Source organism: Peromyscus leucopus, chromosome X (assembly GCF_004664715.2).
Source record: "Peromyscus leucopus breed LL Stock chromosome X, UCI_PerLeu_2.1, whole genome shotgun sequence".
Classification (NCBI taxonomy): domain Eukaryota; kingdom Metazoa; phylum Chordata; class Mammalia; order Rodentia; family Cricetidae; genus Peromyscus; species Peromyscus leucopus.
Genome location: NC_051083.1, coordinates 5,912,784 through 5,925,999, shown reverse-complemented (window position 1 = coordinate 5,925,999; position 13,216 = coordinate 5,912,784). Strand labels below are relative to the sequence as shown.

The 13,216-nt window shown below is 41.7% G+C and overlaps 1 protein-coding gene across 2 annotated transcripts in view; it reads right to left on the bottom strand.

The window, feature by feature from the left end:
• Positions 1-12,875, bottom strand: part of Slc9a7 (solute carrier family 9 member A7) — a 174,843-nt gene extending 161,968 nt beyond the window's left edge. For both annotated transcript variants that reach the window (XM_037199035.1, XM_037199036.1), the window contains exon 1: positions 12,395-12,875. In XM_037199035.1, the coding sequence (XP_037054930.1) occupies positions 12,395-12,722 (328 nt within the window). In that variant the 5' untranslated portion in view covers positions 12,723-12,875. The remainder of the gene's footprint in view (positions 1-12,394) is intronic.
• Between the last annotated feature and the right edge of the window lie 341 nt (positions 12,876-13,216).

Here is a 13,216-nt window from a genome sequence, read left to right as displayed (position 1 = left end):
CAGTCCTATTTTTTGTTGGTTTTTGGTTGTTTGGTTAGTTGTTAGTTTTTGAGATAGGGTCTCATATAGTACAAGCTGGCCTCTAACTTGCTTGTAGCTGGGGAAGACCTTCAACTCATTCCCGTCTCCATCTTCCAAGTGCTGAAATTACAGCTATACACTACCACCCTGGCAGAGCACAGGCAATTTTTTTTAAAGACACATGAATTTATTTTTTTTATTTATTTTACAATACTATTCAGTTCTACATAATAGCCACAGATTCCCTTGTTCTCCCCCTTCCTGCCCCCCTCCCCTTCCCCCCCAGCACACCCCCCATTCCCACCTCCTCCAGATCAAGGTCTCCCCCGAGGACTGGGATTGACCTGATAGACTCAGTCCAGGCAGGTCCAGTCCCCTCCTCCCAGATTGAGCCAAGCGTCCCTGCATAAGTCCCAGGTTTCAAACAGCTAACTCATGCAATGAGCCCAGGACCTGGTACCACTGCCTAGATGCCTCCCAAACAGATCAAGCCAATCAACTGTCTCACCTATTCAGAGGGCCTGATCCAGTTGGGGGCCCCTCAGCCTTTGGTTCATAGTTCATGTGTTTTCATTCATTTGGTTATTTGTCCCTGTGCTTTATCCAACCTTGGTTTCAACAATTCTCGCTCATATAAACCTTCCTCTTTCTTACTAATTAGACTCCCAGCGCTCCACCAGGGGCCTAGCCGTGGATGTCTGCATCCAGATTCCTCAGTCCTTGGATGGGGTTTCTGGCACAACTATTAGGGTGTTTGGCCATCCCAACACCAGAATAGGTCAGTCCCAGCTGTCTCTCGACCATTGCCAGCAGTCTTTTGTGGGGGTATCTTTGTGGATTTCTGTGGGCCTCTTTAGCTCTTTGTTTCTTCCTTTTCTCATGTGGTCTTCATTTACCATGGTCTCCTATTCCTTGTTCTCCCTCTCTCTTCTTGATACAGCTAGGATCTCCCGCTCTCTTTTCCTCGACCCTCGCCCTTCATTGCTCCCACTCATGTCCAGGCTGTTCATTTAGATCTCATCCATTTCTCCGTGTCTTTCTTGGGGTCCCGTTTTCCAGGTAGCCTCACTGGTGATGTGAGCAGCAGTCCAGTCATCCTTGTTCCACATCTAGCATCTTCCTATGAGTGAGTACATACCATATTTGCCTTTCTGAGTCTGGGTTACCTCACTCAGGATGATTTTTTCTAGATCCACCCATTTGCCTGCAAACCTCATGATGTCATTGTTTTTCTCTGCTGAGTAGTATTCCATGGTGTATATGTGCCACAATTTATTTATCCATTCTTCAGTTGAAGGGCATCTAGGTTGTTTCCAGGTTTTGGCTATTACAAGCAATGCTGATATGAACATAACTGAGCAAGTGCTCTTGTGGTATGATTGAGCATTTCTTGGGTATATTCCCAGGAGTGGTATAGCTGGATCTTGGGGAAGATTGATTCCCAATTTTCTAAGAAAGCGCCATATTGATTTCCAAAGTGGTTGTACAAGCTTGCATTCCCACCAGCAGTGGAGGAGAGTTCCCCTAATTCCACATCCTCTCCAGCATAAAGAAGACACATGAATTTAAAATCAAATAGAATGTGAAACTTTAAAAACTTACTGATTCTTGACTCAGGGCTAACATCTCATGTTAACTAATGTCAGTTAGTATCAAAAAGCTTGACTAGAATTACAGGCACCACATGTACAACTTCTAGTTTTCAGGGAGGTTAACAGCTAACAGGTTAACAGGATGGCTACTCTTTCTCAAATTTTTTGAGACCATTTCATGTAGCCCAGGCCAGCCTGAACTCCCTGTGTTGCTTGAACTGCTTCTCCTGCCTCGATTTCATGAATTCTGGAGTTACATCTAGTTTATATAGTGCGGGGAATCAAATCCAGAGTTCCATGCAGCTAGGCAAGCATTCTACCATCTGAGGGACATCCCAAACCCTTTCTCAAGATATTTTACTTTTTAAAAATTCAAAACATACAGAAAATTTTAAGCAATAATATAATGCACACCATTTCACCCTCTACCTACATTAACAATTGCCAGTATATTGAATATTTGGTTTTGTTTTTTTTATCTATATATACATACATTTTCTATGTTTGGTTTTTGACTGAACTTTTATAAAAGTTGAACATATGGGGACCCAGTTCACTTCACCTCTAAATAATTTAGCCTATATCTTGAGAGAACAAGTATATTCTCCCATATTGTTCCAATTATCCTAAGAAAAATGATAATTTTCTCATATTACACCATCTATATAAATTCACATTCACAAAACACTAACTGCTCCCAAAACAAACATTTACAATTCATTTTAATAGACCAGGAGCTAATCAAGTTTCCTGTGATATAGGTACCAAGCCTTCTTTGGTCTTCCTTAATGTAAAACTCCCTACTCTGTCTCTTTCCCTTAACAGTGACTTTTTAAAGAGATAAGAATGTAAAGATGGCTTACATTCTCAATTTGTCTAATTTTCTCATACTGTAACTTCTCTAGCCCCTTTATTTCTTGTAAACTGAAAGAGAACTCTAATCCTAGATTACACTCACATTAATTTTTTTAAAATCACATAGTTCTTTACTAAATAAAAATATTTTTAAAGTGAAAATTATCTATATATTATCACCTAGAGCAGTGGTTTTCAACCTGTGGATCGCAACCCCCTTTGGCAAACCTCTATCTCTAAAAATACTTACATTAAGATTTATAGCAGCAGCAAAATTACAGTTATGAAGTAGCAATGAAAATAATTTTATGGTTGAAGGTCACCACAGCATGAGGAACTGTATTAAAGAGCCGTAGCATCAGGAAGGTTGAGAATCACTGCTCTAGAGCTAGAATCTCATGTTGAGATAATTTCCTTTTAAAAGCAATTAGTGGTTGTGGATTCTCCTCTAATAACCATGACTTCACTAGCACTGAGTAAAAAAAAATGAAAGAAATCAAGCACACAATAAATTACTATGTTAGTATATCAGTAATTTTACTAAAGCTATAGATTTTACGTTTTTATGGGCAAAAGACCTTAATTCATTTATATTGTCTTCACTCCATTAAGAAATAAACTCCAGATGTAGTTACTCAGAAGGCAGCTTTAACTCATGAAGTATGGAAACATACTTCAGTTTCTCCCTGATATAGTTTCCTGCTCTTCACTAGAGATTTGCACCTATCTAATCATCCCAGCTCCTACACATATAATGAAACTCCAAATGCACTCAAGCATTCAAAAGAAGCATTAGAACTGAATACCCCATCTTGTCAAAGTGTTGCTCAATTCACACACAACTCCAAGGCAAAGGAGATGCCAGGCTACTAATTAATCTGTACAGTAACTCTCTATAACTTACTATTCTTAAGAACATGGATGTATCAGAGAATTTGTTTTTGTCATTTTCTTTTTGGAGGAGAAGTCTTTTTAATTTTTACTTTATTAATTGTTGTCATTTATAAAATTTGTTCTTTGACCATTTCAAACACACACACATCAGTATACATAATGCATTCTGATTACCATCACCCCTCACCCTCTTTCATCTCTCTCCTGCCCCTAATACCGCACCCTCTACCATCCAAGTCCCTCCCACATTCATGTCCTTTTGTTCTATGGCCCTCTGAGTTAAAATGGGACTGTCTAAGTGACCATGAGCTTGAAGCTTTGCTTTGGAAATGAGTAGGTTCTGCAGTGGGTACACAACTGACTTTTACCTATGACTGGAATTTACTGAAAATCATTATCTAAATCAGTTATCATTGGGAGCTACAAAATAGCAATTTTCTAATGATAACTCATTTCTAAAAGGCTAACTTTCTGTGGCACCAAGGTTCTTGCAAATGGTGAACAGGGCCTGGACCACTGAGCTGTATCTCCAGCTCTTTTAACTTTTGTATTTTGAGACAGAGTCTTATTAAGCTGCCCAGTCTGGTCTTGAACTCACTCTGTAGCCTAGGCAATCTTAATTGAAACTTAAAACTCTCTTACATTGGCCCCCTAAGTATCTGGAACTAGGCACTACCAGGCCTGGTGAAAGGTTACATTTAAGTTATCATATGTGTTTTCAGGCTTGAGAGACGGCTCAGACATTAAAAGCTAGGCTCACAACCAAATTATGTTTTCAAAAAAACCATACACACATTATACATAGTATTTAAGTGTATATCTCATGTAATTATTGGTAGAACAAGACAATGTTACCTATAATAATCTATACCTTATCTTCTCCCACAACACTACTATATCAACAGCTGCCTTATAAGAATTTCCCAAAACACCTTTCCCCCCACTGGCTGTATAGTATTCTTTAATTGAAATGCAGCATCATTTAACTATTCCATTCTTGGTATTTCTTTTTTCTTCTGCTGCAGCAAATATTCAATGTATATATTAACACAAATTTCTGGAGGATAAAGGGCAAGAAGTGAAACTGCTAGATAAAAGAGAAGGGTAGGCACATTGCAACTTTTTTCTAGGTATTAGCAAATAGCACACCAGAAAACATAATAATATGCAATTCTCCTCACCATTAACTGTGCCTTCATGATCTTAAAATTATATGTCTTCTTTTGAACAACCAAACTTCAAGAGGCAAAGCTTGCCAAGGAATTCACAAAATCTTAAGTGAGAATGGAAACTAATACTTACCAAATTGTTAAGTATCAGACACTGTATCTTAACCTTTTAGAATACTTCAGCCCTATGAGGTCAGCAATTTTATTTCCATTTCCCAAAAGAGGAAACTAAGGTTCAGAGAATTTACTCAAAGTCATACAACTTTATAAGTAGCAGACCAGAAATTGAATCCAGGGACATGTGTTACCATAGTGAGACTATGCTAAACTTGGGCCAAGGTGAGAGGCTCTTTTAAAGAGAATACCTGATTAACCGGGAGGTAAGTGTGCCATGTTTGTTCACAGATTCAGACAATTAATCTTGATTGTGAGCCTGAATGGACTGACAAGCAGTTAGGGTATTGGTAGAGCGCCTCTGAGTGTGTCTATGAATGCATTTCCAGAAGGAACGGAGATCTACACTGAATGTGGGCAGCACAACCACATAGGCTAGAGATCCAGATGGAATAAAAGAGGAAAAGGGGGTGCTGGAGAGATGGTTCAGTGGTTAAGAGCACTGGTTGCTCATGGAGAGGACCAACTTTCAATTCCCAGTACCCACATGGCAGCACACAATCACCTGTAACTCCAGATCCATGGGATCTGATACCCTCTTCTGACCCCCACAAGCACCAGGCACACCATGTGGCAAACAGATATACATGTAGACAAAACATCCATACACACACAAAATAAATAAATTAAAATATTTTTTAAAGGGGAAAAAAGGAAAAATCCCACAAGTGCAGTATCTCCCCCCAACACTACCACAATAATGTAAGCTGATTTATATGATTTGACTATGCTATGTCCTCCCTGCCATGATAAACTGAAATTTCTGAAACCATGGTCCAAAATTAATCCTTTCTCAGCTGCCTGTGGTGGTGCATGGCTTCAATCGCAGTACTCAGGAGGCAAAGGCAGGTGGATCTCTGTGAGTTCCAGGTCAGCCTGGTCTACAAAGCAAGTTCCAGGATGGCCAGCACTACACAAGGAAACACTGTCTCGAAAAACAAACCATCAAAAACAAATAAGCAAAAAAAAAAAAATTCTTCCTCCTCTAAGCTGTCTCTCTCAAAAACAGCAATAAGAAAATAAGAAAGTCTCACTAACAGAAATACATGGCTGTTGCCATGACTACCTGGTAATATGGTTCTGAAACCTTTGGAATGGGTTTGGGAGAGAAATATGAAAACATCTGAAGCTGTGGACTAAGAAGCACTGTAAACAGTTTGAGGCTGAGTCCAGTGGGAGCTCAGAAGAAAGGATAGATACAGAATGCCACAAAGTTTCGGGTGGAAACAAAGATTCTACTAGAAATTGAATCAGAAGACATTCGTGTTACATTCTGGCAAACTTGTCTATATTTTTATACATGTTCTAAGACTTTTTTGGAAAACTATCTTTAAAAATAACAAAACAATTAATCTGAAGGAAGAAATTTCAAATCATTAGCAGCATTCAGGCTGTAGTATGAATGCTGCTGGAAGTTCTTGGTCAGGTTTACAGTGAGAATTGGAAGAAAAATGAAGAACAGAAAAGTCTGAAAACCTTACAAGACCCTGAAAAAAGTCCATGAAAATATATAGCCTGGGAAGGAATGATGTCTGAATAGATTAAAATAATTGAAAAGTAGGGGCTGAAGAGATTGCTCTGCAGTTAAGAGCACTTCCAGAGGACCTGAGTTTAGTTCCCAGCACCCATATCAAGTGGCTCACAACTGCCACAATTCCAGCTTCATCGAATCTGACACTCTTTCTAGCCTCCTCTAGCACCTCTAACACACACACACACACACACACACACACACACACACACACACTCCTCTAACACACACACACACACACACACACACACACACACACACACACAAATATACTTAAAAAGAAAAAATATGGCCGGGCGTTGGTGGTGCACGCCTTTAATCCCAGCACTCGGGAGGCAGAGCCAGGTGGATCTCTGTGAGTTCGAGGCCAGCCTGGGCTACCAAGTGAGCTCCAGGAAAGGCGCAAAGCTACACAGAGAAACCCTGTCTCGAAAAACCAAAAGAAAAAATATTTTTAAAAACCTATTTTTAAAAGTCTTTCAAGACAAGCAGTGGTGGCACACATCTTTAATCCCAGCACTCTGGAGGCAGAGACAGGCAGATCTCTGTGAGTCTGAGGCCAGCCTGATCTACAGAGCTAGTTCCAGGACAAGGCTACACAGATGAAACCCTGTCTTTAAAAACAAAGCAAAAAAGTCTTTTAAAAGAAGCCAAGTGTTTTTTAACAGGACAATAAGAAAAAAAGTACAGAGAGTATCTTCAGAATTAACCATACATCCACAAATTTGGAGTCTCAAAGGTGGTAGGCTTTAGTGTTGTCCAAGTGATTCTAGTTTTGCATGCCATTTCAAAGCCATTGAAACTTCCTCTCAGACTTCAAAAGAATACCTGAGAAGCTAGGTAATGTACAGCAGGCAGCCCCCAAGAGGGCAATGTATGAAACTGGGAGAATTAAATCAAAGATGTAATGCAGAGCCCAGAATATTGGAGATACCAAGGAGGTCTGGAAGCAAGAAATAGAGCCAGCCCAAGAGAAAACAAACCCATGTGGACTACAACCAGCAAGGCTATAGGGGTGGGACTGCCAATCCCTCAGACCTCATGTCACATCACCACATGCCACAGGGGCACAGGACTTCATTTTTCCCTGTAGGGTTTCAGTCTTGCTCTTGTCTGACCCTTCTTTTCTATTTCTCCATCCTCCCTTTTAGAATAGGCAATCTCCTCTGTGCCATTATTCTACGGGGGCTCACAGCTAAAAGTTGATTTCATTATTGAGAAGAAATTTTGGACTTGAACTCTTGAGCAGTGCTAGAACTAACTACTGAGACTGGGGGCTTCTGGAGATGAACTAAATCTATTTTGTAATATGAGATAGTTATGAGTCTTTAGGGGCCCATGGTGCAATGTTATGAGTGAAAGAGATGTATTTGTGTGTTGTGTCTCAACCGGTAAAGTTGTGAGGGAGGGGTAACAATGATCAATAATCATATGACTGGACTGAGAAGCACCTAGAATACTGAAGTGTACCTTTGAATGTATCTGTGAAGGTGTTTCCAGAGAGGATAATCTAGGAATGGCAGACTTTCCCTGAAAGTAGGCAACACTAATCCATGGATGTGGATCTGGATTAGATTTTTAAAAACGGGGGAGGGAGAACTAGCCCATGCAGCAGGCACACTCTCTGCTTCTTGAACAACCTAATGGAAACCCCTATGCTCCACAAAGCCCTCCACACTGTGACAGGTTGAAACCACGAGATGAAACCAATCCTCCCTCCCTTAAGTCGTTTCTCTCTGGTATCTGAGCAATTAGAGTCTCACCAACACAGATGCCCAAATTTAAGTTTAATTACTTACAACATCATATTTTAGCCCTTTCATAATTTGTCTGTAAGGTCCACTCTCAGGCTGTATTTAGCAATCCAGGTCCAGTCATTAGAGCAGCAGCAAGGAACCCACAACCTAAAATAACTTGCAATGGCTGACCAATAAGTCTTCAGAAAGCTGGCAGACATGAAAAAGGGAGAATTAAAAAGCAGGTGGTAGACTAGTGTACTATAGTGATATTATTTTAGATACACGTCAGTTGTCACAAAAACACTATGGAGGAAGTAGAACTACTGTAAAAATGAGAGAACCACAATTAACTGACAGTCTATTTATGCCACCTTCCCCTGCCTCAAAAATTTGCTATTTCGGCTGTGCAGACATGCAGGGCTCTATAACTTCAGGATGGCACTGAATCGCCTACAGAGCCAACTGGGAGCTCCCTAACCTAATGAAACTGGTTAGACTGGTGCCATGTTAATGCTTCACCCACATGTCTATAGCTGGCATGTCAAGGTCTGGGGGCTGCTTCAAACTCCCTGAAGTCAGGTCTGGGAATACTGTGCCTTGCAGCTGTCTTAGCCTCTTGTCAGGGAAGAATGCTTATAACTATCCTTTAGCATTTGTCTTTTACTTCAAATGCTAGACGTTCACAATGTGTCTCTTATTGTCTTTAGGGCCTTTGTAGCCAAGCAAATACTTACTACTACAAGATCTATTTGTGCAAATTCCTAATGCAATAACTACTCCCTGGGGACAATGGGATAACATACCATGATATAAATAGGGAGAAGTGGGTGTTACATTGAGTGATATAAGAAGCACACACATTAAAGAAGGCATAAGACATGCTACTAGGTAATTACACTTCTACAGTTCAAAAACCAAAATGCACAAAAAAGTACATGATGACATCTCCCACTCAAATGTCACAGTTACCAAGGTTCTGTCTCCTAAAGAAACCAATGACTAGCCCATTACATATACTTCTATAGATATTTATAATTGTGCTAGCTTATTTGTTTAAAACTATATTTGTTTAAAACTTATTTGTTTGTAAAGATACTCCTCTCAGATTAAATATCAGTTCAATAAAAAAAAGAGGTGGAAGACTCCTAGGTATTTACTCAAAGGATTCCAAGACAAGACATCCCAGAGATCCTTGCACATCCATGCTTACTGCAACAGGATTCACAATAGCTAAACTATAGAACCAACTTAGGTGTCTGTCATCAGAGAAATAGATAAAGAAAATGTGGTATACATACACAATGGAATTTTACTCATCCATGAAGAATGAAATTATGTGGTTTGCAGAAAAATGTGTGCAGCTGCAGACTATCACAATAAGTAAATTAAGTCAGACTCAAAAAGACAAATACTGCATATTTTCTGTCATTTGTAAATCCCAGATTTTAGAGATATAACAAAATCATGCATATATGCATGACATGAAAATAGAATGTCTAGAAGAGTGGTTCTCAACCTGTGAGTTGTGACCCCTTTGGCAAACCTCAATGTCCAAAAATATATTACAGTTCATAACAGTAGCAAAATTATAATTATTAAGTAGCAACAAAAATAATTTTGTGGTTGGGAGTCACCATAGCATGAAGAACTGTATTAAAAGGTGGCAGCATTAGGAAGGTTGAGAAGCACTGTTCGACGGGAACAAAGGGAAGTAGCAGGAGAAGAAAAAAGTGGAGGTAGCAGGATATGAGGAAAACACTGTCAAAGTATATTAAATACTTGTGTCAAATGTTCTTATGAAAACCAGTAGTATGCACAATGAATACATGCCAATAAAATAGATGACAGAAAAGACACTTTTAAAACCGTTAAGAAATTTGGGTTTCAAACTTGAACATTTTCATTTATAAAAAGATTCATAAAAAAATCTGAAGTTAAATTATAGCTTCCAGAAATTAATATGCATACCTAGAACAGAGCAGATACTCAACAAGTGCTTCCCCCTAAGCCTTCCTGCCCTTTATTACTCAGAGACAAGAGGACAACTACTTACTTCCTCCACTGATATTGAGAAATAAAATCTGATTTCTTTGTCTGTGGGCAGATGCATGTGTGTGCACAGGTGTGTTCAGGTATACACACTAATGTGCATGTACAGAGGTTAGTCTCCCAGGCAGGAGACTCTAATCACTCTAATAAGCTTAAGTATATAATGGAAAATTTAGTAATCGAATAACATTAGAATTCAGATTTGTGTCGAGAATTGAAACAGAAGTCAAATACCCTGGAAAGAAATGTTTTCTCGCAACTACAAACAACCCACATCAACATCAATATTTGACATAACCCAGGAAATCACACATTGACAAAATAAATTTCTCAATATATATTAAAAGCAGCAAGAAGACCCAAATACATAGGACAAAATTATGCAGGTATATTATGAGATTTATAGCATGACTATTCACAAAATGAAACAGCACACTGGCATATGGTCCAAATGACTGAAACACTGAGTTGAATTTTTAAAGTATATATCAGTGAAAGAAAATCCTACTGTTGTTTTTAAGCCTTAAGATAAAGATGACTGAAGCTGGGTGTGGTAGCTCATAAATGTAACCCTAGTACTCAGGAGGCTGAGGCAGGAGGACTGTCCTAAATTCAAGGCCAGCCAAGGCTACACAGTGAGTTTCAGGACAGCCTAAGCTACTATGCAAGACCCTGTCTGGAACAAAACAAAAGCAAAAAAAAATTACTGAATTCTACGAACATAGAATTACCCTCAGAACACATATTTTTATCCCCATTTATTTTCTATGTCTTTGAACATGCATTTATGAGCCTGCCAAACATACTTTCTATTTCACACTGTTCTTTAAGGAGTTGATTCTGAGACCTATAAGACAAATACATGCTCATATCTTTGTATAAATATACAAAGGCAGTCTTCATTTCCAACATGGCTCTGAGACAATCATCTAAGATGGCAGCATACTTCAATTCCTCATTCACTATCTGCTCAGGAAACATCTCAGTTTACCTGCTTTCCTTATGTCACTCATTTGTCACCAGCTAACACAAACCACAGAGGCTCCTTGAGCAAGTATGGAAGCCAAAGTCTGTCCTGAGACCTGTGATTTCCAATAACCACCTAGATTTTTTATTTTATGGTTTCAAGATCTGTTTAGGCCACTACTTCCAAACTGGAAGACTCCTGACTAGTCCCTTATATAATTTGTCTGAAAGGGTTTGGTGGTCATAAGCCCTGGCTATTAATAACTAACCAAGAACCATGAGACATAAAGGCCCAGGGCCAAGGATAATTTACACATTAAAGATTAAGCTGCCTGCTTTCCATTCTCTGTCAGGAATCCATGGATGGAAATTGAGTGGAGTATACTGTGATGAAGAATAATGCTCTGGCTTGGGAAACAGTCCTGAAGCGGCTCTTTTATTTCACTGGAGGATGCTGGTTGTGGGCTTTCACACCCCTGAATTAAATTAAACAAGGATGCTTGGCTCCAGTTTGGAGTGAATGGGGTAGGGGTGAAGGGGAAATGACAGGAGACACACACAGACAGAAAAAAGGATGACTCAGATTGTGGTTGTTATTATTCATGTCATAACCCTGTCCATGTAACGTGCTGTGTACTATTAAATCCAGAAAGGATAGTGATATCAGCCCATCCTTAACAAAAGGGGACTGACTCCAGAATTAAAATCACTTTTCCCTCTACACACTCAGAAATGTGTCTTCAAAGTTGCTTCATATTACCATTTTAGGGATACAAGAGCTACCCTTGGCTTGCAGAAAGCAAGGAAATAGGTGTAAGATACCTGTCTCGATAGTTAGGCCTAACATGGTGGTGTCACCACTCTGGGTCCTAGACCACACTCATCTTTCATTCATCCTCGAACATTATTGACAAGAGATAAAAAGAACACAGACCTCAGAAGTGGACACCTACCTGGGATGACTATGATGGGCAGCCCAGGTCAAGACATATTCAGACCTTTCTTACCCTTCTGTGGTCTGTCCCCTGGGGTACGACAACTCCCTGGGAAATCACCCACCTCCTGCTCCTGTACCCTCTGCAGATCTAAACTGGGGTGGAAAGGGGAGTGGATGTTGATGGAGAGGGGCACAACAGAGACACAACCAAGCAGAGGGGCCAAGGGGCCACCTCAGTGTCTTTCATCTTGGTTCCTGGTAAAGAAACGTTGAAACGGGACAAAATGCTTTTTAACCATAGCAGAAAGCAGAAAAATGCTGACAGTTGACCTTGGAAACCCACAGCGTCTCAGCGGGAAACGCAAAAGAAACTCCTTGGGAAGTGAAGCTAGAGCACAGTGCAGCACCAGGAGGAGCACGGCGGGCCGCCCAAGGGATGTGGGCCGGGGCAGTGGCAGGGAACTCACCATAGATCATGGCCAGCCCGGTCTCGTGCAGGAAGCGCACCCGGCGGTGCTTGAAGAGCCAGATGGTGAGGATGGTGAGGGTGAGCAGCAGGATGAAGGTGAGCAGGCTGACGCTATCCTGTCGGTGGCTCTCCTCCGCCTCCTTCTCAGTGGCGAGCTCCTCCATGGCGCTACTGTCCTCAGCCGCCGCCCCAGAGGAGGAGGCCGCGGCCCCGGCCCGCAGCCCCCGACCCAGCAGCACCGGCAGCAGTGGCAGCAGCAGCAGCCGCGGCGACAGCGCCCAAACAGCCCTCCCTGGACCGGGCTGCGCCGCGTTACTAGGCTCCATGACTGTGGGGCCGCCCGCGCCTCTTCCACGCGGGGACCAGCAACAGCCCGCGCGGTCGTCGGCAGCTTCCCGCGGTGCCGACCTACCCGGGGTGGCTACGGCCGCAGCTCCTCCTCCCGCCGCTAGCGCCCGGCCTGGGCTGCACCAAGCTGCGGGGGAGGGGCGCGCGTAGTGCGCAGGATCCCCAAGCACCGCCCCCCCGCCCGCGCACCTGTTCGTTCCCCCCTCCCTCTGCCTAGAGCACGGCCACCCCGCTGACCAAGTGGGGCGGGCTCTATCCTCCTTCTCCGCCAGGCGGGCGGCCACCTCTTCCGGGGCGCCACGCTGATCGTCCTGTCCAGGAGTACCTGGTCAGACCATCTGGGGTCGGCTAGACAGTTTCTGGGTAGTAGCCGCCACCCTACCTAAATGGGACTGCAGAGGTCATTCGCTCCTGGCAAGGAACATCAGCTCGGATTAACTCTCTGCAAGATCTCCAGTCCTATCTCTAGCAC